This window comes from Rutidosis leptorrhynchoides, chromosome 2 (genome assembly GCF_046630445.1).
Source record: "Rutidosis leptorrhynchoides isolate AG116_Rl617_1_P2 chromosome 2, CSIRO_AGI_Rlap_v1, whole genome shotgun sequence".
In the NCBI taxonomy this organism is placed as follows: domain Eukaryota; kingdom Viridiplantae; phylum Streptophyta; class Magnoliopsida; order Asterales; family Asteraceae; genus Rutidosis; species Rutidosis leptorrhynchoides.
This window is the reverse complement of record NC_092334.1, coordinates 159937032-159964017: the sequence shown is the minus strand read 5'-3', so window position 1 is coordinate 159964017 and position 26986 is coordinate 159937032. Positions and strand designations below refer to the sequence as shown.

The 26986-nt window shown below is 36.0% G+C and overlaps 1 protein-coding gene across 3 annotated transcripts; it reads left to right on the top strand.

Annotated features, from left to right (window-relative positions):
* The first annotated feature begins 1227 nt into the window (after window positions 1-1227).
* On the top strand, window positions 1228-8152 carry LOC139891542 (beta-amyrin synthase 2-like). Of its 3 annotated transcripts, none has more exons than XM_071874518.1 (18): window positions 1228-1458; window positions 1580-1765; window positions 2479-2568; window positions 2648-2845; window positions 3792-3876; window positions 3969-4135; window positions 4198-4386; window positions 4481-4594; window positions 4685-4804; window positions 5047-5169; window positions 6138-6236; window positions 6363-6419; window positions 6514-6560; window positions 6656-6799; window positions 6884-7061; window positions 7181-7261; window positions 7329-7412; window positions 7817-8152. In XM_071874518.1, the coding sequence occupies exons 1-18, from the start codon at window positions 1258-1260 to the stop codon at window positions 7937-7939; spliced, it is 2286 nt and encodes a 761-aa protein (XP_071730619.1). In that variant the 5' UTR covers window positions 1228-1257; the 3' UTR covers window positions 7940-8152. The 3 variants fall into 3 exon arrangements, with proteins under 3 accessions (XP_071730619.1, XP_071730618.1, XP_071730620.1); XM_071874517.1 differs by having other exon boundaries at window positions 6656-6807; window positions 6871-7061; XM_071874519.1 differs by having other exon boundaries at window positions 1228-1463; window positions 1588-1765.
* Window positions 8153-26986: the final 18834 nt, after the last annotated feature.

Sequence of the window (26986 nt, the reverse complement as noted above, 5' to 3'; positions counted from 1 at the left end):
GGGGTGGTGAAGTTTATGATTGTGAGGGTTTAGTGAAAGGAGTGTGAAAGAAATGTTAAAGTGTTGTGCTGATGTGGCGCTAATGTGACGGGTAAAAGTAGTGTTAAAGAATTAAACCATTGTAAGTGGCCTAAACTGACACATCAAGTCCAAGAGTCCAAGTCACGTGAGACAATTAAAATTTTGGTTAATCAGTACACGTAAGTTTGCATCCTTAAACTCGATCGTTCTTGTGTCTACAAATGTATTTAATCCTTATAAAACCAATCTTTTTTTTTCTAAAAAGGTAACTCACATCACATCCCAAGTTCTCAACACGACCTTTTTTTTTTTTTCTTTTTCTTTTTCACGAATATATAACTGTTGTTTTTTTTTTGTTCAAATAAAAACAATCTACGTTAACTAACCATGTTCTCTGAACTTGCGGGCATAGCCCAACGGTTCCCCATGTACTTTGTGTCATGGGATAGGGAGAGTTCATGCGTTCGATCCTTAAAGATAACATTTTTTTCTTTAAAACAATTGAACACCAATAATGGTTGTATATATTGACCCTATAGGGAGGTTTTACCGGATTCGTTCACGGACCTCTACCCAGGAACACTGCCCGAATGGATGTGTTCCCGGGTACCGTCGATCGGGTCGGGTTTCCGCCGAACGTGTGTGATACGTGCAAATGACGAGGACCGTTGAAATAAATGATCTACTGATGCTAAAAAATCGTCGTTAAAAAAAAAAATTAACCATGTTCTCTAAACAGCGTAAATTAACTTAATGATGTATAATTGTACAGTGATGGTTGTATATGGTTTCAAAACGAAGGGTGATTTGTACATAATTTTTATAGATTCACCACTAGTCCACTAAAAGTGGCTAAAATCTTGTAATGTAGACACAATAAAATATTTTTAATTAATAGAAAATATATGGATGATTAGGGTCATCATATTTAAAAAAAAAATATGATTTAGACGTGGGGCATTAGCAAGTAGCAACAACTTAACATGCTGTTTTTGACCATATGTAATCTAATTGCGTGTTTTCAGCATATACACCTTGAAGGAAGTAGCAAGAACTTACAATTTAGTATCACAGACTCATATTATTATTCTATTGCTATAATTCCTTTTTTAGTATAATATTGTCTACCTGCCATGGTTTTTGATGTACTTAAATAGATAAGTACACAGACAACCTTCTTCACATAACAGGCAGTTAATAGTTTCATTTATAAATATATTTTTCTTGATAAAAAAGATGTGGAGATTAAAAATAGCAAAAGGCGGCAACGATCCTTACTTGTACAGTACTAACAACTTTGTTGGAAGGCAAACATGGGAGTTTGATCCGGATGATGGTACTCCTGAAGAGCGTGCTGAGGTGGAACAAGCGTGTACCAATTATTGGAACAACAGACGCAAAGTTAAGCCTAATAGTGATGTTCTTTGGCGTATGCAGGTTCGGTCCTTTTCTCTGTTTCATACAAAGTTTGGATATGTGAATTTTGTAGATTTTTATATATTTGGTTATGAATTTGTTACTAATTAAATTAATATATTGCATGCATGTGAATATGCAGTTTTTAAGAGATAAGGGATTTGAACAGACGATACCGCAGGTGAAAATAGAGGATGGTGAAGATATTACTTACGAAAAAGCTACAACCACATTGAAGAGGTCGGTTAACTTCTTTGCAGCATTGCAGGCTGACGATGGTCATTGGCCAGCCGAAAACGCTGGTCCCTTGTATTTCATGCAGCCATTGGTAAGCTTTCATGATCTGCTATGGGTGGCAAAATGGGCGGGTCGGGTTAATTGGGTAACTGGTCATAAGGGGTTGGGTCAAAATGGGTAAGTCTGTTAGTTAACTGGTCTGGTCTGTTTAATTTTAAGACCATTCCTAACAGTGGCGATGATATCACGGACAGTTTGACCAAAAAGTGCAATCCGACTGCGATTTGCCAATGTCAGTTTTCTGACATTTTTTAACTTTTGTGTTAAATATTTGGTAGGGTGATGTGGTAAAATCTGATTGGAAATGAGATGGGAAAAAATAAAATAATTAAAATTGGAAATTTTGTGATTGGACCATGCAAAACTCACGGATATAAATAAATCCGTCACAAAACTGACTAACACTCCTATAATGTCAAAACTGACGCCCCATTAGAAGTGTTAGTTGGTGTTAGTTTTGGCCACATGTGCTGCCACCTTATCTGACTAAAAAAACTCACGCCCCATTAGGAGTGGTCTAAGGACCTTTCTCAGAAAGAAAAAAAATATTGTTTAGAATTTGTTTGTTAAATATGATTTCTGAAACAAGTTATTCAAATAATAAAATAATCTCTGAATAAAATGATGTAGGAGTTGGAGGGATTTTAAGTCCATTTGACTAATCAGAAGTGAAACTTAACTCGAATTGATGGATTAAAAAAGTTAAACTAACTTAAAACCGTCTACCAAATTAACAAATTGCAGGTCATTGTCTTGTATATTACCGGACATCTTAACAGTGTTTTTCCAGCCGAATATCGAAAAGAAATTCTACGCTATACATATTGTCATCAGGTATAATAATTGTTACTAAAATGTGATTAGTTAACTGAAAACAGAGTATATATTAACATACAGCAACTGTAAATAACAGAATGAAGACGGTGGATGGGGGTTTCACATCGAAGGTCATAGCACAATGTTCTGTACCACACTCAGTTACATTTGTATGCGACTTTTAGGAGAAGGTCCTGATGGTGGTTTAAACGGTGCGTGCACCAAAGCTCGTAAATGGATTCTTGATCATGGCAGTGTTACAGCCATTCCATCATGGGGCAAAACATGGCTCTCAGTAAGACATCTTTCTCCATATATTATATTAATATTAATTAATTATTATAATATAAAATAAAAACAATAAAAGGAATTAACTGAGCTCCTGAATTAATTAGTAAAACACGAATATTGAATCTAAAGTCAAAAAATTTAGTACTATGTATGGAGTACCTAATAAGGAGTCAATGGCCCAACCCGACTCTTGTTAAAATGATCTGATTTGACCCAAATCATGTTGACCTGTTACCAAGTTGCCCAGCTCAGCCCAGCCATATAAACGACTCTTGTTAAAAGGGCTTAGGAATTAAATTGGTAAAGACAGATACTGAATATATGTCAGACTGGTTATATGCCTCCTATGCAGCTTTACAATGAAGATAAATTACTTCACTAATTTGTCTATGTATAGTTGTATAACCATGATGCATTACTTCACTATTTATATAGGAGTAATAATCAAAATATGGTAACAGGAGTGTTCGTGGATGGCCCAACCCGACTTGTTGTTTAAGATAATTAAAATACTGTAATGTGATTTTTATTGATCAGTTTTTTATAAACTTGAATTGATATTTTTGTTTCATTACAAGTGTGTTCTTATAAACACAAATCATTACAGATTCTAAAAGAGGTTTGGATTCAATTATACTTTTGGAACCCCTATAGGAAAGACCTGTTCTGATGTGGCCGTTGTGTCTTCTGTTTATGTTGCATTGTGACTTTGTTAAATCTGGAAGTGATGAAGGTCAACTCTTCTGATCCAAGTCAACTTTTACCCTAAACATGAAATGTACATTTTGTATTCTAAGACGACTCTTGTTAGAATGAGCTGATTTGACCCAAACCCATGTTGTTGACCTGTTACCAAATTGACCGACCGAGCAATATAATCACCTTTAACAAGCTTATTACTTTGATAAATCAAACATAATTAATATTAATACAAGGTTGTTTGTATTTAGATACTTGGTGTATGTGAGTGGGCTGGAACAAACCCAATGCCCCCAGAGTTTTGGATTCTTCCTTCATTCCTACCTATGTATCCAGGTTAGTTCTCAAATACTAACATTTATAAAATTATATGATTATTCAAGTAATATAATGTATGATTATCTATAATTTTCTTCGTATAACTGCAGCAAAAATGTTGTGCTATAGTCGGCTAGTATACATGCCGATGTCATACTTATATGGAAAAAGATTTGTTGGCCCTATTACTCCGTTGGTTATGGAACTTAGAAATGAACTCTATTTACAACCCTATGATGAAATCAACTGGAGAAGCATACGCCATTTATGCGCAAAGGTAAACTTTTAACTATTTATAACATTTGAGTTGCATTATATTTGATCTAATACCCATTTCAGGAGGACTTATACTATCCTCATCCTTTACTACAAGATTTGATGTGGGACAGTCTTTATGTTTTAACTGAACCTCTACTGAATCGCTGGCCGTTTAACAAATTGCGCAATAGAGCACTCCAAACAACAATGAATCATATCCATTATGAAGATGAGAACAGTCGATATATTACAATCGGTTGTGTCGAAAAAGTAAGCCGATGAATAATCTTTATAACAAAATTATTGTATATTATTATTTTAGTAAGTACAATCAGAAAATGAAAATATGACCATTGTTGTTCAGTCATTGTGTATGCTTGCTTGCTGGGTTGAGGATCCAAATGGTGTTTGTTTCAAAAAACACCTTGCGCGAATCCCAGATTATCTTTGGGTTGCAGAAGATGGAATGAAAATGCAGGTAAAAAACTTGCTATATGCTAAACATTATTGTTCACATTAAGCCTTTTAATTGTTAATTGTTCTAATTGCAATCATAATTTGGAAACAGAGTTTTGGTAGTCAACAGTGGGATGCTGGTTTTGCCATTCAAGCTCTATTGGCTACTGATCTAACTGAAGAAATTGGTTCAACATTAAAAAAAGGACATGAATTTATTAAAGCGTCACAGGTGTTAAATAATTTATGTATATATTTTTTCATTAATTTTTTTTCCCCAAAAACCTATTATTATAAATAAAGAAAAATAGATCCGATGATCGAGGGCGTTACATGAGTTGTTACATTGACATATATGAATCTGTTTGACGATACTACAAGTGTTCAAACGTAAATTATTTTTTCATTATTTCTCACTAGGTACCGTATTATACTCTTTTGATCTGGATCGGTTATTTATCAACTTTTGTGTAGGTTAAAGACAACCCTTCTGGGGACTTCAAAAGCATGCACAGACATATATCTAAAGGATCATGGACCTTTTCAGATCAAGATCATGGATGGCAAGTTTCTGATTGCACTTCTGAAGGATTAAAGGTATTTTTAAGAATTCAATTAGAGTGCTCCCAACCATGACACAATGTCTTCCAGGACTAACCAACTATTCAGCGCCACATCAGCACCTCCATCTCACTTCCTTCCCAGGACTAAACCCAGGACTAAACACTCCCAACAAAGACACTCCTCCTTCCATTTTTTTATTTTATTTTTGAATTATTTTATATTATCAAATAATTATTAATATTTATATGATAAATTAAAAATAAAAAACATAAAACTACCATTTCATTAAAATTAAAAAAAAAAACAATAGTTAAAATTTAAAACATTACGACAATTTAAAATTAAAAGATTACGACAATTAAAAAAAATACTAAAAAGCTAAATAATCAAACTACTCCTCGTCGTCGTCGTTCATGTTTTGCAATTTCTTCGCATATTTTTTCTTAATTTTGTCTCGAGCAAGCATTAGCATATCGTATTCATCGGGAGGCAAATCTCGTGACACAGGTTGGATCTTGAACTACCGGACGTTGTTTAGTTTTTCCTTTGTTTGGTGTTTTTTTGGAACTCATTTTTTTGGTGATAGATGTGAGAAAAATTAATAGAAATGGAGAAGTAAGATGAAAGTTGTGTGTAAAATGGGGTTGAAATGTGGAGTATAAATAGAGTAAAAAAAGAAAAAAAAACAAAAAACAAAAAAAAACAAAAAAGGAAAATAGCCGTTAGGAGCCGTTGGAGGTGAAGGTAGCCGTTGGTGGCTGTCAACGGGTCAAAAACCCATATTTTTTCGCCCTCAATTCTGCTCAGAATAGTAAATCACCTGGACGAAACCACCTGGGCGACTCGAGGGCGGTAGCTGGGCTGGGTTGGTGCCAACGGCGCCCAGGGTGGGCGAGGGTGGGCGGGGGTGGAGGACGTAGCGTTGGGACCACTCTAAGAGTTCATAATTAAATAATTTTTTAATTAGTCCTTTCCTTATGATATATGAGTCTATCCACTAGTGTTGTCTCCTATTCTCAACCATGCCGCCAGAAATTGTTGGTGAACAAATGAAACCAGAGCAACTGAACGATGCTGTAAACGTAATGCTTTCTTTACAGGTCAGCGTCGTACATTACTTGAATAAAATTCTTAAACATATGAATTATAAGTAAAGGATGGATATGCATTCAATATCATTAGATGTGGTAATAAAGAGTCTTATTTGACTGTGACTTAACATATAGAGTAAGAATGGTGGGTTAGCAGCTTGGGAACCGGCAGGATCATCTGAATGGCTCGAGGTATGCATCAAGAGTCCATGTGAAAAAAAAAAAAAAAAAAAATGTCGAACTTTTTAAAAATGTTTACCAATGTAGTTTTTATTTTTTGCTGTAGATTCTTAATCCTACGGAGTTCTTTGCTGATATCGTCATTGAGCATGAGTAAGACTGCAATATGTATTACATTACAAGTTCTATATAACATCTTTTTTAAAATATAAGGTCAGCAAAAAAATCTTACAAAATTTGGTAATTAGGTATGTCGAGTGCACATCATCAGCAATGCAGGCCCTTGTGTTGTTTAAGACGTTATACCCAGGACATAGGAAAAAAGAGATAGAAAATTTCCTTATGGGTGCAAGTAGATACCTGGAAAAAATACAAATGCAAGATGGTTCATGGTTTTTATTTAACAGAAATTTTTTTTTTTTTTTTTTAAACATTTTTCTTGCTGTTTTGTTAACATGAGAAAGTGTGGTAATTAGGTATGGAAACTGGGGCGTGTGCTTTATATACGGTACCTGGTTTGCTCTTGGAGGACTGGCAGCAATTGGAAAGAGGTACGAAAATTGTGCAGTGATTCGTAAAGGTGTCAAATTTCTACTGGAAACACAGCTGGAAGATGGTGGTTGGGGAGAAAGTTACAAATCCTGCCCAGAAAAGGTAACATTACAACATAACATGTGAAATAAATAACTAAATACGATAAATAATCTAATTCCTTAATTTTTTTTTTTTTTTTTTTTTTTTTTTTTTTTTTTTTTTTTTTTTGCAAAAAATAGAAATACATACCCTTGGAAGGAGGTCGGTCCAACTTGGTACACACTGCATGGGCGTTAATGGGACTGATCCATTCTCGACAGGTAAGTTTAGTATTCCAAACTATAAACAATAAGTAAAACATTTTAACTAACTTGTACAAATGAACAGGTGGAGAGAGACGCTACACCTCTACACAGAGCGGCCAAGTTGTTAATCAACTCCCAGTTGGAAAATGGTGATTTTCCTCAACAGGTAATGCAAAGGGGGGAAATTTTGACCCATTTACTTTAGAACGGGTTAGTTCAGGATACCTTTTATTTTAAATGGGTCAAACTACTACATTTTAAAGACTAGCTTAAAAGGATACGGGTCACACAGTTTGAAACTGGTATACAACCTCCTAATTCATTTCATTCAATTATATCTTATAGTTAAAGTAATAAATTTTTGTATAACTGTATTTGACAAATGGAGGCACTCAAGCTCCGGGTCAACTAATCTGACATGACCTGTTTTGACACCGTGCCAAAAATTACCTACTATGACCAGTTAACCACCCACTCAGTTTCCACCTCTAGTTGCAGTCGAAACAAGAGTTACTGTATCTAGTGCTCCATGGGTCAACACTTTGAACATTTTTCATCTTTGTAATGCAGGAAATAGCAGGAGTCTTTATGAAAAATTGCATGCTACACTATGCACTATATAGAAATGTATACCCAATGTGGGCTCTTGCTGATTATCGCAAGCATGTGCTGACACAGCTCAAGGTCATCTAGAACAATCAGGCCAGTAATCGTCTCAATTACTGCAATGATAATAACGAGACGTATGAAAAAGTAACCCATGTCTCCAAGGATGTTAAAGAAATAGGAAGGATACTAATAAGGTGAGATGGAAACATAAATAATCTCCCTTTTTAGTTAAATTTCCGTGTATTATATTTCTTTTCCTGTGAGCCCTCAACATTAGTTTAAAATGATCTAGTATAACACTGTGTACTATTATTTGATTTGAAGTGAATGTTTGTAATGATCAGACCTTGTATGTAAATAGCAATCAAAACATATTTAACACCGTCATTGGTATGAAATATATACCTTTGATAACTGTAATCTTCTACTATGATGCAGTATAAAAGCAAACATGAGAACCAAAATCAAAGCTACTGTAACCATCATTTCCTAAGGGCTGCAAAAGTAAGTTTAACTAAATCAAATAAAAAAATGAACTACTTTTAACCGAAAAACAAACTGTATGATGGAAGCACAACACATCTTCAGCAGCTGCAAAAATAAGTTTAAGTAAATGAAATAAAACAATGAGTGATTTGACCTAGTTGGGTGTTTGAAGTGCAATTTGGGTCAAAATTGCACTTGTGTGTTTTTGGGTCAAGCTACTGGTGTTCATAGCTTGGTGTTGTGATGAATGCTAGGTGAATTGCTTTTGGAAAAATTGTGAAGCGCTAGATCCATTTAAGCTCATCAAGTTATCAAGGAGAGTGGAATATCTATGCGCGTATGTATATGATTTACTTGCTAAATCATTTGCTTGCGGTAAATGTGGTTTAGTGATTTTCCATGCGTCGGGTTCACTTGAGTGTTATCTGTGTGTTCGGTTCACTCAAGTTCCTGTATTCGATAACACATCGGGTGAGGTGGTGAAAATCGTTTGTTCGTATCACCACGGGTGTTATGGTGAAAATCGTGTGTTCGTATCACCATGAGATGTGCGAGATGGGTGGGTGTGGCAAATCTCATTTGTCACTTTAGTTCGTGTGTTCGATACCACCCGTGGGGTTAGTGAAAATCGTGTGTTCGTATCACTAATGGTTGTTGTGAATGACCGATGGTTCAATCGCAGCAGGGACCATTCACGTGCTTATGGTTAACCATGAAGTGTCGTTGTATATAGATGTGTTTAGCATGCTACTTGATTATTTGTGGTATACTTGTTGCGGTACCTTTTATGCGATGATTTGTATGGTATGCGGGTTGGTATGTTGTATGCGTAGACGTATATTCATTCTTCTCACTAAGCATTGCTTACCCTCGTTGTTTTATTCTTTTATAGATTCAAGCGCCGCAAGGGACAAGGGTAAGGCTTTGGAGTAGCATCGGAATGGGATTGCTTTTAGTAGTTGGCCTGGATGATCATGCTCTATTTTGGGTCAAATTGTTGTATTTTGGGTCGAAGTAAACACTTAACATTTATGGGTCATGTAGCACCCGTGGTCGATTAACTTGTAACATTGTTGTATGTTGTGTTAAACTTGTTAACGGGACTTTTGAAGAATTAAGACTTGTATTGTGGTGGTAAAATTGTGTTTACAATTAAAATAAAACTGCATCACCAGTTTCAGTGGAATGGCGCACCACGAGGGAACCTTACACGCCGCGTGGTATAAGGGATTTTTAATCCCGAGGGTAAATTGGTTTCTGGGCATCTGGGGAAGTGGAGTGGCAGGCCGCGCCAAGAACTTGCGTGCCGCGCAAGTGGCCTGCACCTGGTGACTGTCCAACTTTAACAAACAAACAAAAACATGGCGTTGATTTTGGGTAATGGATTGCGGTTGTTTCACTAAAAAAATGGTGAAAAAAAGTTGCGACCTCGAAAACCAAGTTATGATCCCGGAAACAAGCAAGTTAGGCAAGCCATACGGCCATGGCACACAGCCTGGCAATACAGCCTGCCATGAGCCATACGACCTGCCAGATCGATAAGCATACGAGCTGGTCAGCTGGCTGCCAAAGTCATACGGCCTAGTCACGCTGGCATGGTACACTGTAGTGACCCGAACTTTTTCATGTTTATATATATTAATTGAGATTGATATTTACATGATTAAATGTTTCCAACATGTTAAGCAATTAAACTTGTTAAGACTTGATTAATTGAAATATGTTTCATATAGACAATTGACCACCCAAGTTGACCGGTGATTCACGAACGTTAAAACATGTAAAAACTATACGATGACATATATATGGTTATATATATAGTTAACATGATTTTATTATAAGTATGTATCTCATTAGGTATTTTAACAATGAGTTATATACATAAAAATGAGACTATTAATTTAAGAAACTCGAAAACGATATATATAACGATTATCGTTATAACAACGTCTTACTAGGTACATATGAATCATATTAAGATATTGATACACTTGGTTAATTATGTTAAATGATAAGTAAATATATTATTAAGTGTATTAACAATGAATTACATATGTAAAAATAAGACTACTAACTTAATGATTTCGAAACGAGACATATATGTAACGATTATCGTTGTAACGACATTTAACAGTATATACATCATACTAAGATATATTATATATCATAATATCATGATAATATAACAATTTAACATCTCATTTGTTATAATAAACAATGGGTTAACAACATTCAACAAGATCGTTAACCTAAAGGTTTCAAAACAACATTTACATGTAACGACTAACGATGAGTTAACGACTCAGTTAAAATATATATACACGTAGTGTTTTAATATGTATTTATACACTTTTGAAAGACTTCAATACACTTATCAAAATACTTCTACTTAACAAAAATGCTTACAATTACATCCTCGTTCAGTTTCATCAACAATTCTACTCGTATGCACCCGTATTCGTACTCGTACAATACACAGCTTTTAGATGTATGTACTATTGGTATATACACTCCAATGATCAGCTCTTAGCAGCCCATGTGAGTCACCTAACACATGTGGGAACCATCATTTGGCAACTAGCATGAAATATCTCATAAAATTACAAAAATATGAGTAATCATTCATGACTTATTTACATGAAAACAAAATAACATATCCTTTATATCTAATCCATACACCAACGACCAAAAACACCTACAAACATTTTCATTCTTCAATTTTCTTCATCTAATTGATCTCTCTCAAGTTCTATCTTAAAGTTCTAAGTGTTCTTCATAAATTCCAAAAGTTCTAGTTTCATAAAATCAAGAATACTTTCAAGTTTGCTAGCTCACTTCCAATCTTGTAAGGTGATCATCCAACCTCAAGAAATCTTTGTTTCTTACAGTAGGTTATCATTCTAATACAAGGTAATAATCATATTCAAACTTTGGTTCAATTTCTATAACTATAACAATCTTATTTCAAGTGATGAACTTACTTGAACTTGTTTTTGTGTCATGATTCTGCTTCAAGAACTTCGAGCCATCTAAGGATCCGTTGAAGCTAGATCCATTTTTCTCTTTTCCAGTAGGTTTATCCAAGGAACTTAAGGTAGTAATTATGTTCATAACATCATTCGATTCATACATATAAAGCTATCTTATTCGAAGGTTTAAACTTGTAATCACTAGAACATAGTTTAGTTAATTCTAAACTTGTTCGCAAATAAAAGTTAATCCTTCTAACTTGACTTTTAAAATCAACTAAACACATGTTCTATATCTATATTATATGCTAACTTAATGGTCATCTAGACGGCGTTCTTTCGACTGAAATGACTACCTTTACAAAAACGACTTGTAACTTATTTTTCCGACTATAAACCTATACTTTTTCTGTTTAGATTCATAAAATAGAGTTCAATATGAAACCATAGCAATTTGATTCACTCAAAACGGATTTAAAATGAAGAAGTTATGGGTAAAACAAGATTGGATAATTTTTCTCATTTTAGCTACGTGAAAATTGGTAACAAATCTATTCCAACCATAACTTAATCAACTTGTATTGTATATTATGTAATCTTGAGATACCATAGACACGTATACAATGTTTCGACCTATCATGTCGACACATCTATATATATTTCGGAACAACCATAGACACTCTATATGTGAATGTTGGAGTTAGCTATACAGGGTTGAGGTTGATTCCAAAATATATATAGTTTGAGTTGTGATCAATACTGAGATACATATACACTGGGTCGTGGATTGATTCAAGATAATATTTATCGATTTATTTCTGTACATCTAACTGTGGACAACTAGTTGTAGGTTACTAACGAGGACAGCTGACTTAATAAACTTAAAACATCAAAATATATTAAAAGTGTTGTAAATATATTTTGAACATACTTTGATATATATGTATATATTGTTATAGGTTCGTAAATCAACCAGTGGCCAAGTCTTACTTCCCGACGAAGTAAAAATCTATGAAAGTGAGTTATAGTCCCACTTTTAAAATCTAATATTTTTGGTATGAGAATACATGCAGGTTTTATAAATGATTTACAAAATAGACACAAGTAAGTGAAACTACATTCTATGGTTGAATTATCGAAATCGAATATGCCCCTTTTTATTAAGTCTGGTAATCTAAGAATTAGGGAACAGACACCCTAATTGACGCGAATCCTAAAGATAGATCTATTGGGCTTAACAAACCCCATCCAAAGTACCGGATGCTTTAGTACTTCGAAATTTATATCATATCCGAAGGGTGTCCCGGAATGATGGGGATATTCTTATATATGCATCTTGTTAATGTCGGTTACCAGGTGTTCACCATATGAATGATTTTTATCTCTATGTATGGGATGTGTATTGAAATATGAAATCTTGTGGTCTATTATTATGATTTGATATATATAGGTTAAACCTATAACTCACCAACATTTTTGTTGACGTTTTAAGCATGTTTATTCTCAGGTGATTATTAAGAGCTTCCGCTGTCGCATACTTAAATAAGGACGAGATTTGGAGTCCATGCTTGTATGATATTGTGTAAAAACTGCATTCAAGAAACTTATTTTGTTGTAACATATTTGTATTGTAAACCATTATGTAATGGTCGTGTGTAAACAGGATATTTTAGATTATCATTATTTGATAATCTACGTAAAGCTTTTTAAACCTTTATTGATGAAATAAAGGTTATGGTTTGTTTTAAAATGAATGCAGTCTTTGAAAAACGTCTCATATAGAGGTCAAAACCTCGCAACGAAATCAATTAATATGGAACGTTTTTAATCAATAAGAACGGGACATTTCAGTTGGTATCCGAGCGTTGGTCTTAGAGAACCAGAATTTTGCATTAGTGTGTCTTATCGAGTTTGTTAGGATGCATTAGTGAGTCTGGACTTCGACCGTGTTTACTTGAAAAATGATTGCTTAACAAATTTTGTTGGAAACTATATATTTTTAACATGTGAATATTATGTGATATATTAATCTCTTTACGCGTTTGATATTATGTGATAGATGTCTACCTCTAGAACAAGTCCCATTGACTCACCTAATAATAATGAAGAGTCAAATGTAAATTGGAATGATTCGTGGACTGATTCACAAGTTCCCGAAGAGGAACCGGAAGAAGAGTCGGAACCGGAAGAAGAATCGGAACCGGAAGAAGAATCGGAACCGGATGAAGAAATAGAATCGGTGGGGGGAAATAATAAAACGGTTAAGTAAAAGAAAATCCTCAACCAACCGACCAAGGTTAATTATGGTCAATGGTGTTTCCGCCAAGGAAGCAAAATATTGGGAGGATTACCAATTCTCCGATGAATCGGATTCCGACGAGAATTCCGATGATGTTATAGAAATTACCCCAACTGAATTTAAAAAGGCAAAAGAAAATAATAAGGGAAAGGGCATAAAAATAGAGAAATATAATTCCAACCCCGATGAACTTTATATGTATCGTCAACCCCCGAAGTCCTTAAGTTGTAACAATGACCCGGGAACCTCTAAACCACCAGGTTTTTCTAAACCAATGTGGAAAATTACGGCTCGTACTAGGGGAACATCATATATCCCTAGAAACTTGGCAAAACGAACCAAAACCGAAGAAGAAGAAACAAGCGAGTCGGAATAAGATAGTTGTATTCGTGTGGTGTAATATATGTAATATAGTGTGCTTATGCTTTATGATATATGTAAAAATTGCTTGTATTAATAAGTATTTTTTTTTATGAATCTAACTCTTGTCTATTTTACAGTATAAAAACACAAAATGGATAGACAACTCAATATTTTAAGAGACCTACCCGGAGACATGATTGATGAAATCTTGTCTAGAGTCGGTCAGAATTCTTCGGCACAACTATTTAAGGCGAGATCAGTTTGTAAGACATTCGAAGAACGTTCCAAGAATGCCTTGGTTTATAAAAGGCTTTCGTTTGAAAGATGGGGGATATCACATTGGGAAACCCATAAGTTACGATGTGTTTACTTTGACGCATATATTGCGGGGAACCCAAATGCTATTTTACGCAACGGGTTAAGAAATTATTTCGACTCAATGTATCCGAATATAGGACTTCGTGATTTAGAAAAAGCGGCTAACATGCAACATAAAGAAGCATGTTATGCTTACGGATTAGTAATGTTCGCTTCTCACCAAAGTGAGAACAAGAACATCGGGCTACAACTATTAAACAAAACGTTCTCACAAGTGACGGAGTCGGTAATTGGGGTAAGAAATGAGGTTTTTAGATTGTTACGGGACTGTTGGACATTACGTAACCCTCGTCCCTTTGACGACGTTACAACACGCTGTCTTATCAACGGCCATAACGGTTATGTTCCACAAGACCAAGGATGGGAAGTAGTCCTAGTAAAACCAGAATGCATGACTTGTTTCTGGACGTATGAATTATGTGTCTTTATTGCCTTTGCTGAACGACTTGTGTACTAGCTAGAATTATCTTCACAACTATCTTGTATCAAAGTTATTGTGTGCTATATTTCATGCTTTATGTAAAATAAGCGGTATTGTGAGTTTGTAAAATATTGTATAAAAGTTTGAACGCGAAATATTATTATAATCAGTTTTTCATATAGAATTGTAGTAGTTGAATTGTATATTAGCTACTAAGTATGAACTTAACGGGTACGTACTACCCGAATTTAAACTTATAAAACGCTAATATGAAGAAAAAGCTTTTATAAATGAGTTCATATTATGCTACGAAATACTATTAACTACTCTTAATATTCTGTATGATTAACTTGTTCCATTTGACAATTTTGAAGGAAATGGCACCGACTACTCGACACACCGTGAATATGAATGAAGAGGAATTCCGTACTTTTCTAGCTTCAAACATAGCTGCAGTACAGGCTGCGCTACATACCAACAATAACCTTGGATCTAGCAGTACAGGAAATCGTGTAGGATGCACCTACAAAGAATTCACTGCCTGCAAACCTTTGGAATTTGATGGAACCGAAGGACCGATCGGATTGAAACGGTGGACCGAGAAGGTCGAATCGGTGTTTGCCATAAGTAAGTGTACTGAAGAGGACAAAGTGAAGTACGCTACGCATACCTTCACAGGTTCTGCGTTAACATGGTGGAATACCTATCTAGAGCAAGTGGGACAAGACGATGCGTACGCACTACCGTGGTCAGCATTCAAGCACTTGATGAACGAGAAGTACCGTCCCAGAACCGAGGTCAATAAGCTCAAGACAGAACTTAGAGGGTTACGAACCCAAGGATTTGATATTACCACGTACGAAAGACAATTCACAGAATTGTGCCTATTGTGTCCGGGAGCATTCAAAGATGAGGAAGTGAAGATCGGCGCGTTTGTAAAAGGATTACCGGAAAGAATCCAAGAAGATATAAGTTCACACGAGCCCGCCTCCATACAACAGGCATGTAGAATGGCTCACAAACTAGTGAACCAGATTGAAGAAAGAATTAAAGAACAGACTGCTGAAGAGGCCAATGTGAAGCAAGTCAAAAGAAAGTGGGAGGAAAACGGTGATAAGAATCACCAATACAACAACAACAGCAATTACAACAATAATCGCAACAATTATCCCAACAATCGCAACATCAATCGCAACTACAACAAACGGCCCAACAACAACAACTACAACAACAACAACAGCAGCAACTACAACAATCATCCCAACAACAATAATAACCGCAACAACAACAACAATCAGAAGCAGCTATGCCAAAGGTGTGAAAAGTATCACTCGGGGTTCTGCACCAAATTTTGCAACAAGTGTAAAAGAAATGGTCATAGCGCGGCGAAGTGTGAGGTCTACGGACCAGGGGTTAATAGAACGAAAGGAACAAATGGTGTCGGAACGAGTAATGGCAGAGCAAGTAGTGTCGGAGCAAGTTATGCCAATGTAGTTTGTTATAAATGTGGAAAACCGGGCCACATTATTAGAAATTGCCCGAACCAGGAGAACACGAATGGATAAGGCCGCGGAAGAGTTTTCAATATTAATGCGGCAGAGGCACAGGAAGACCCGGAGCTTGTTACGGGTACGTTTCTTATTGACAATAAATCTGCTTACGTTTTATTTGATCCGGGTGCGGATAGAAGCTATATGAGTAGAGATTTTTGTGCTAAATTAAGTTGTCCATTGACGCCTTTGGATAGTAAATTTTTACTCGAATTAGCAAATGGTAAATTAATTTCAGCAGATAATATATGTCGGAATCGAGAAATTAAACTGGTTAGCGAAACATTTAAGATTGATTTGATACCAGTAGAGTTAGGGAGTTTTGATGTGATAATCGGTATGGACTGGTTGAAAGAAGTAAAAGCAGAGATTGTTTGTTACAAAAATGCAATTCGCATTATACGAGAAAAAGGAAAACCCTTAATGGTGTACGGAGAAAAGGGCAACACGAAGCTACATCTTATTAGTAATTTGAAGGCACAAAAACTAATAAGAAAAGGTTGCTATGCTGTTCTAGCACACGTCGAGAAAGTACAAACTGAAGAAAAGAGCATCAATGATGTTCCCATTGCAAAAGAATTTCCCGATGTATTTCCGAAAGAATTACCGGGATTACCCCCACATCGATCAGTTGAATTTCAAATAGATCTTGTACCAGGAGCTGCACCAATAGCTCGTGCTCCTTACAGACTCGCACCCAGCGAGATGAAAGAACTGCAAAGCCAATTACAAGAACTTTTAGAGCATGGTTTCATTCGACCAAGCACATCACCGTGGGGAGCTCCTGTTTTGTTTGTCAAGAAGAAAGATGGTACATTCAGGTTGTGTATCGACTACCGAGAGTTGAACAAACTTACCATCAAGAATCGCTACCCACTGCCGAGAATCGATGACTTATTTGATCAACTACAAGGCTCGTCTGTTTATTCAAAGATTGACTTACGTTCCGGGTATCATCAAATGCGGGTGAAAGAAGATGATATTCCAAAGACTGCTTTCAGAACACGTTACGGTCATTACGAGTTTATGGTCATGCCGTTTGGTTTAACTAATGCACCAGCTGTGTTCATGGACCTTATGAACCGAGTGTGTGGACCATACCTTGACAAGTTTGTCATTGTTTTCATTGATGACATACTTATTTACTCAAAGAATGACCAAGAACACGGTGAACATTTGAGAAAGGTGTTAGAAGTATTAAGGAAGGAAGAATTGTACGCTAAGTTTTCAAAGTGTGCATTTTGGTTGGAAGAAGTTCAATTCCTCGGTCACATAGTGAACAAAGAAGGTATTAAGGTGGATCCGGCAAAGATAGAAACTGTTGAAAAGTGGGAAACCCCGAAAACTCCGAAACACATACGCCAGTTTTTAGGACTAGCTGGTTACTACAGAAGGTTCATCCAAGACTTTTCCAGAATAGCAAAACCCTTGACTGCATTAACGCATAAAGGGAAGAAATTTGAATGGAATGATGAACAAGAGAAAGCGTTTCAGTTATTGAAGAAAAAGCTAACTACGGCACCTATATTGTCATTGCCTGAAGGGAATGATGATTTTGTGATTTACTGTGACGCGTCAAAGCAAGGTCTCGGTTGTGTATTAATGCAACGAACGAAGGTGATTGCTTATGCGACTAGACAATTGAAGATTCACGAACAAAATTATACGACGCATGATTTGGAATTAGACGCGGTTGTTTTTGCATTAAAGACTTGGAGGCACTACTTATATTGGGTCAAAAGTATTATATATACCGACCACAAAAGTCTTCAACACATATTTAATCAGAAACAACTGAATATGAGGCAGCGTAGGTGGATTGAATTATTGAATGATTACGACTTTGAGATTCGTTACCACCCGGGGAAGGCAAATGTGGTAGCCGATGCCTTGAGCAGGAAGGACAGAGAACCCATTCGAGTAAAATCTATGAATATAATGATTCATAATAACCTTACTACTCAAATAAAGGAGGCGCAACAAGGAGTTTTAAAAGAGGGAAATTTAAAGAATGAAATACCCAAAGGATCGGAGAAACATCTTATTCTTCTCTGGATTCGGACACTGGCTCTTATAGTGACCTTGTTTTCCACACCCATAACAAGTAATGGTAGCCAAAGCAGTTCTATTTGCATTGGTGGCAGGAGTCTTGGTACCATTTGTATTTGTAACGAGAGCCCTACAATCTTCAGCAAGATGACCCTTTCGATTACATTTGTTGCATACCACATTACAGTAGCCAGAGTGATGTTTGTGGCATCGGTTGCATAAAGGATTTTGTCCTTTGTAACCAAAGCTTGAACCACTACCTGCACCTTGCATGGTTTCTTGTTTCTTAAAAGATTGTTGTTGGTTACCTCGATCATAATTTCCATTCCACTTTCTTTTGTTACCTGATACCTTCACATCAGTATTGGATGCTTTCTTATCCATGATGACCTGATCCATTAGCTCGTTTGCCATGGTTATAGCTTCATGAATTGTCTTAGGTTTCGATGCTGTAACGTTTGCCTTGACCTTTTTGGGCAAACCATCTTTGTACATTTCAATCTTCCGTTCTTCGGTTGGAACCAATTCAGGACATAGCAAAACTAATTCCATGAATCGCTGATTGTAGTTGGTGATTTCAGTACCAACAACCTTCAGGCTTCGTAATTCATCTTCCAACTTCCTAACCTCGTTCCTTGGACAATACTCGTTGATTAACATTGTTTTGAATTCTTCCCAAGGAGTATCATAAGCTACATCTCCTCCTACAGCCTTCACATAATTTTTCCACCACGTGAGTGCACTATCTTGTAAAGTGCACGATGCATACTTGGTCATGTCCTTTTCAACACAACCACTTATTTTAAACACAGTCTCCATCTTTTCTATCCACCGGGTTAAACCGATCGGTCCTTCTGTTCCACTGAATGATGAGGGCTTGCAAGCTTGAAAAGTTTTGTAAGTGCACCCCACACGAGGATTTGGGTTAACTGCAGCACCTCTTGCAGCCTCGACCCATAACATTCTGTCGTTCACTCGCTGATTGATGAGTTCCTGGATTTCTTGTTCCGTCATTCGGTTCAATCGCGCCATATTCTTCTATAAGAATGAAAAGAAAATAATTATTCACATGGAATATTATAGATGTAGTGTATATTTACAGTACATTATAGCTTATTAATAATATGAACCAGGTATTATTATAAAAGCCTTTTCTTCTTATTAGTGTTTTATAATTATATCTAGGGTAGTACCTACCCGTTAATGTCCATACTTAATAGCTTAGTACAGAATCAATTACTACCATCTAAGTAATACTTAACCATGGAAAATTATTGCATTTCACACTTCACTATTTTACATATGCTTATCTTACATCGAACATTAAGCAAACCACACTAATAATATTATACAAAACATTATATGATCCCATGGTTTAATACGGCAGCGCATCGTTTGGTCTATTTTCTAGGACGTTTAGGTTCAAAGAATCGCTTAACGCTTATCCTGGCTGTCTGCCTATATTTTGGCTGTGGGGCTGAAGAACTGGATGCCGGGATAGAACGAATAGGAATAGCGGGAATAGGGGTGGTAGTGTCTAGTGGAGTTGGTGCCACATCATCCTTACTAAACTCGGGATTTGAATTTTCTAATTCATTAGCCTTTCGTTTCTTTCCTAGTTCGAACTCGTCTTTTGTAATTTCCTGTATTTCTTCCTCGGGTTCACTTTCCTCCTCGGGTTCACTTTCCTCCTCGGGTTCACTTTCCTCCTCGGGTTCACTTTTCGGGTTCTCTATAGTCGGTTCATCCGGAATTTGTGAGTCTTCCCCAAAGATATTATTTTCGTCATCGGATAGGTTAATGACTGGAACACCATCTGAAGATTCTGGTTCGGAGTCGCTGAATGTGATAACAAGTTTTGAGCCCGACATCTATCACACAACAACTAACCCATTAGTACTACATAATATTTACATATAAATTTTAACCAACAATGATAAGCAATGGTTTTTAAATCAGACCCGGTCAAAGTCCAGACTTACTAATGTATCCTAACGACTTATCAGTTAGACACACTAATGCAAACCTGGTTCGCTAAGACCACCGCTCTGATACCACATGTCGTAACCCGTCCTTAACCGTAAGAACGTGTTAGATAACGTATGATTTCATTGCGAGGTATTGACCTCTATATGCGACATTTTTAAAAGAAAAACTGCATATATTATACATTACAAACCATGATTCTTATTTTTGATACAAGCTTTGGACGAAATAAAGATGATTATCGTTTAGCGATAATCTTCGACTTACAAACTTTACAAATGATGATAACAACACGATTTCTAGCATATTTTACAACACAAGTTCTTGGATATGCAGTCTTATTTTTGACACAAATATGCGTACGCAAGATCCTGCTCAAATTCAACATAATGCAGCGGAAACTTCTAATTATCACCTGAGAATAAACATGTTTAAAACGTCAACATAAAGTTGGTGAGATATAGGTTTAGTGTCGGCAGCAATATATATATAGACCACAAGATTTCGTATATAAACAGTTTAATAAAAATATTCTAAGTGGTTGAGCACTTGGTAACCATACTTAACAATTAATCACGTCGCATATTCCCTTTAATATGAAATCTTACTACACTGTACCAAGTGTAGTCACGAAACGAAGTACTGTGCAACCGTTGAATACTGGTCGTCCAGTCCGGTTGGGGTTGTCAAGCCCGATAGATCTATCAACAGGATTCGCGTTTACAATACCGCTGTAAATATTAGTTACCAAGCTACAGGGAAGTATGCCAGTGGTACAACTCAACGTAGAATATATTTTTCAGTTACTTGTGTCCATAACGTAAAACATAAAATACATGTATTCTCATCCCGAAATATTTAAAGTTTAAAAGTGGGACTATATACTCACTTTCGTCTTGAAGATATATATATTTTGACTTGGTCTCCCGGTTGATATCACGAACCTATCCATATATAATATATCAATACCTTTTCTTTTTAAACAACGTCACATATATATTCTTGTTATACTTTTAATACTTTTTATAATTCCTTAGTCCGTAGTTAGCAGTTCGTTGTTAGTAATTCAATTTTAATGGTTCATATTTAGATGTTTAATAAACCCCCAACGAAATAAATAAAACCCCCAACGTATATGTATTGGTCGAGATTAATCTTGACCCACGGTACCGGTGTTGTCAAATGACGTGTTGCGTACATAAAGTACCGGTGTTGTCAAATGACGTGTTGCGTACAAACATGGGATCTTATGATTAATCTTCTCGTGTTGTTTACAGGTGATCCTGAACCATATAAAATTGAATTATGAGTACATATATATAAAATATCATGTTATCTTAAAAATATGTGATTTATTTTAATTTTCTCCAATTAATCCCGAAGTTAAACTAGTCTTGGATAGCCAATTTTGTTTCGGTCATAGTTTCTTCGTTACAACTCCGTTTTCGTTGATTCAACTTGCCATCTCCTTGGATCGAGTTCCTCTTTAAGACTATGAACTGTAAATATCTTAGTTTGTATTCAAAATCACACGGCATAGGTGAAACTTTAGTGAAACTTATGAAGTTAAACCTTTTCCTTTATGTAGGCAACCTTAAATGATTATTTTTCTAAAAATACTTATACTTTGAATTAAATCATGAAATTTTTATGTGTTACCATATTCATAGTAAAAATCATTTTTCCAGAACATAAACCTTCAATTCAAAGTTTAAGATGGTTTTTAATTATCCAACCCAAAACAGCCCCCGGTTACACTCTGACGTCGTAAAAACAGTTTTTAAGGTGTTCTTTGAAAAACCAAGTTATACCTTGTTAAATTAGCATATATTTAAGTTATATTACAGGTCTTGAAGTATTTTAAAAGTTAAGTTAGAAGGATCTATTTAGTTTGCAAACAAGTTTGAAAACATTCAAACTATGTTCTTGTTGTTAAAATTGTATACCACAAAATATGATAGCTATATATATATGAATCGAATAAGGTTATGAACATAGTTACTACCTCAAGTTACTTGGACAAGGTTGCTGTAAAAGAGGAGTAAAAAGCTAGAACCAAAAGGGTGATGGAATTGAATGAAAGATTGGAAGTAAGTTTGTGTTCTTGGAAGGATTTCTTGAAGTGTTTTTGTAAGGTTTTCTTATGAGGTTTAAGTGTTGTTTTTGAAGCTAAATGATGGGGAAAATGCTTAGAGATGATCAAGTATGAAGTTAAGAGTATTTTGAGAGAGAAATGGAAGTGTAAGTATGAGAAAATGGGGTGAAGAAATGGTGTGCATGCATAAAAACGTTTTTAGGTTATAAAGGAAAAAAAATACCTAACTTTGTTTTCTTGCTAAATAATTCATGCTACTTGACAAATGGTTGGTTCCACATGTTTCTTAATCATTTAAGGCTGCTAAGGAGCAGATTTTTATTGGTATATACCAATAGTAAATACATCTAGAAGCTGCGTATGATACGGGTACATATACCCTAGGTATACGTATAGAAATCTTTGAGAAAACGGAACGAGGATTCAAATATAGCTATCTTTTGTAAATATACTTATATTGTTTTATGTATTTAAGTCTTTAAAAGTGATTAAATACATTACTTATACGATATATGTATAAACATTATAGGTCATAAGTATTTAAGTCAAATAACGTTACGTATGGTTATCGTTTTGAAAACTTAAGTTAGTAGTTTCAAAATATACTTATAACTTATTGTTATTAATACAAAATGAGATATTAAAACATTCTTAGATCATGTTAAATATGTATATATACATATATATACACAAACGTATAATTATCATATATTGTATAGTTCGTGATATCATCGGTCAAACTAGACGGTCAAACGTTGTGTAAAACTCTTTTCGAAAACATAAGTCTCAACAATTTGGATTGCTTATCATGTTGGTAAGGTTTAATTTATATAAATATTAATCTTATAAGTATAGAACGATCGAAAAAGTGCGGGTCATTACAGTACCTACCCGTTAAATAAATTTCGTCCCGAAATTTTAAAATTGTACCTATTTTGCGTCATCGGAAAACAAGTGTGGATATTTTTGTTTCATTTGATCCTATCGTTCCCAAGTAAACTCGGGACCCCTTCGAGCATTCCAACGAACCTTAACGATCGGTATGTTGCTCTGCTTGAGCCGTTTAACTTCACGATCCATGATTTCGATTGGTTCTTCGATGAATTGTAGTTTCTCGTCGACATGGATTTCTTCAAGAGGAATGGTGAGATCTTCCTTTGCAAGACACTTCTTAAGGTTTGAGACGTGAAATGTATTATGTACTCCGGCGAGTTGTTGCGGTAACTCGAGTCGATAAGCTACCGGTCCAATGCGTTCGATGATCTTGAACGGGCCTACATATCTTGGGTTCAGTTTACCTCTTTTACCGAAACGTATTACACCTTTCCAAGGTGACACCTTTAGCATAACCATGTCACCGATCTAAAACTCTAATGGTTTCCTTCGGACATCGGCGTAGCTCTTTTGGCGACTACGGGCTGTTTTCAATCTCTCCTTGATTTGTACTATCTTTTCAGTAGTTTCATGTATGATCTCGGGACCAGTTAATTGTCGATCTCCTACTTCATTCCAACATATAGGAGATCTACACTTCCTTCCGTACAATGCTTCGAATGGCGCAGCTTTAATGCTCGCATGATAACTATTATTATACGAGAATTCTGCTAATGGTAAATATTTATCCCATCCGTTTCCAAAATCGATCACACATGCCCTGAGCATGTCTTCAAGAGTCTGAATTGTTCTTTCACTCTGCCCGTCGGTTTGCGGATGATATGCGGTGCTCATATCCAAACGAGTTCCTAGGGCCTCCTGTAGTGATTGCCAGAACTTTGAGGTAAATCTACTATCACGATCAGATATAATGGAAATAGGTATTCCATGCCTTGAAACAATTTCCTTTATATACAATCGTAATAGTTTCTCCATTCTATCCGTTTCCTTTATAGGCAAGAAATGTGCAGACTTGGTGAGACGATCAACAATCACCCAAATGGTGTCGTATCCCCAGGCAGTCTTTGGTAACTTCGTGATGAAATCCATGGTAATACCGTCCCATTTCCATTCTGGAATTTCTGGTTGTTGAAGTAACCCTGACGGCTTCTGGTGTTCTGCTTTGACTTTGGAACAAGTTAAACATTCCCCAACATATGTTGCAACGTCTGTCTTCAAATTAGGCCACCAATAATGCGTCTTAAGATCTTGGTACATCTTTCCAACTCCAGGATGTAACGAATATCTTGTCTTATGTGCCTCGTTCAATATCAACTTCCTTAATCCACCCAACTTCGGTACCCAAATACGATTTGCAAAATATCGAATTCCATCTTCCCGCATAACGAGTTGCTTCTCATACTTCTTCATTATTTCATTTCCTATATTTTCTTTAGTAAGTGCTTCTCGTTGAACTTCTTTGATTTGTGAGTTGAGATTCATGCGAATTTTTATGTTCATCGCTCGTACTCGAATTGGTTCTCGTTCCTTTCTGCTTAGAGCGTCGGCCACCACGTTCGCTTTCCCGGGATGATAACGAATTTCACAATCATAGTCATTTATTAACTCAACCCACCTACGTTGCCTCATGTTCAGCTGTTTTTGATCGAAAATATGTTGAAGGCTTTTATGATCAGTAAACACAGTGCATTTAACCCCATACAAGTAGTGTCTCCATATCTTCAATGCAAACACGACTGCTCCCAGTTCTAGATCATGCGTCGTATAATTCCGCTCATGAATCTTTAATTGTCGGGATGCGTATGCAATAACTTTCTTTCGTTGCATAAGAACACAACCAAAACCTTGTCGCGAAGCGTCACAATATATTTCAAAATCATCATTCCCTTCAGGTAACGATAAAATAGGCACCGTAGTTAACTTCTTCTTCAGTAATTGAAATGCGTTCTCCTGCTCCGAGGTCCATTCGTATTTCTTCCCTTTTTGCGTTAATGCTGTCAACGGCTTAGCTATTCGGGAAAAATCTTGAATAAACCTTCTATAATAACCGGCTAAACCCAAAAATTGGCGTATCTGCATTGGTGTTTTAGGAGTCTCCCATTTTTCAATGGCTTCAATTTTTGCTGGATCAACCTGAATTCCTTTGCTACTAACAACGTGGCCAAGAAATTGCACTTCTTTCAACCAGAAAGCACACTTAGAAAATTTAGCGTATAGCTGTTCTTTTCTCAACAACTCTAATATCAACCTTAAATGCTGCTCATGCTCTTGCTCACTCTTGGAATAGATAAGAATGTCATCAATGAAAACGATAACAAACTTATCTAAATACGGACTACAAACTCGATTCATGAGGTCCATGAATACAGCTGGCGCATTCGTCAATCCAAACGGCATGACCAAAAATTCGTAATGACCATAACGTGTCCGAAAAGCAGTTTTCGGAATGTCCTCTTCTTTGACACGTAGTTGATGATAGCCCGATCTTAGGTCGATTTTCGAATAAACACATGATCCCTGGAGTTGATCAAATAAGTCGTCAATTCTCGGTAGTGGATACCGATTTTTGATAGTTAACTTATTTAATTCACGATAATCTATACACATCCTAAAAGATCCATCTTTCTTTTTAACAAATAGAATCGGAGCTCCCCACGGTGAAGTACTTGGTCGTATGAATCCATGATCCAGTAATTCTTTTAACTGACTCTGAAGTTCTTTTAACTCGGACGGTGCAAGTCTATATGGAGCACGAGCCACTGGTGCGGCTCCTGGTACTAAATCTATTTGAAATTCTACAGATCTAAATGGAGGTAATCCCGGCAACTCTTCCGGAAAAACTTCAGGAAAATCTCTTGCCACAGGCACGTCGTTGATGCACTTCTCTTTTTCTTTCTTTTCGACTTTATTAACATGTGCTAAGATAGCATAGCACCCTTTCTTCAAGCACTTTTGAGCTTTCAAATAACTAATGAGTTTTAGCTTTGAGTTACCCTTCTCTCCATAAATCATCACCGGCATTCTATCCTTACAAGGAATGCGAATTGCCTTCTTGGCACACACAACTTCAGCTCCTACTTTGGACATCCAGTCCATGCCGACTATTACATCAAAACTTCCTAATTCTACGGGTATTAAGTCAATTTTAAATGTTTCTCCGGCTAAATTTATTTTACAATCACGGCAAATTTTATCGGCTTTAATTAGTTTACCATTAGCTAACTCAATCATGTACTTAGCATCTAGAGGTAATGATGAACAATTCAATTTAGCGTAAAAGCCTCTACTCACGTAACTTCTATCGGCACCAGTATCAAATATAATAGATGCGGATAAGTTATTAATGGTAAACGTACCCGTAACAAGCTCCGGGTCTTCACACGCCTCTCTAGCATTAATAACAAATGCTCTTCCACGTGCAGATCCATTATTCTTCTCTGGATTCGGACACTGGCTCTTATAGTGACCTTGTTTTCCACACCCATAACAAGTAATGGTAGCCAAAGCAGTTCTATTTGCATTGGTGGCAGGAGTCTTGGTACCATTTGTATTTGTAACGAGAGCCCTACAATCTTCAGCAAGATGACCCTTTCGATTACATTTGTTGCATACCACATTACAGTAGCCAGAGTGATGTTTGT

Bases quoted from the DNA above. Each gene is read 5' to 3' on its own strand.
- LOC139891542 (XM_071874517.1), top strand. From the start codon at position 1,258: ATGTGGAGATTAAAAATAGCAAAAGGCGGCAACGATCCTTACTTGTAC. The intron at 4,136-4,197 runs GTAAACTTTTAA...TACCCATTTCAG, and splicing joins TACGCCATTTATGCGCAAAG to GAGGACTTATACTATCCTCA. The intron at 4,595-4,684 runs GTAAAAAACTTG...ATTTGGAAACAG, and splicing joins AAGATGGAATGAAAATGCAG to AGTTTTGGTAGTCAACAGTG.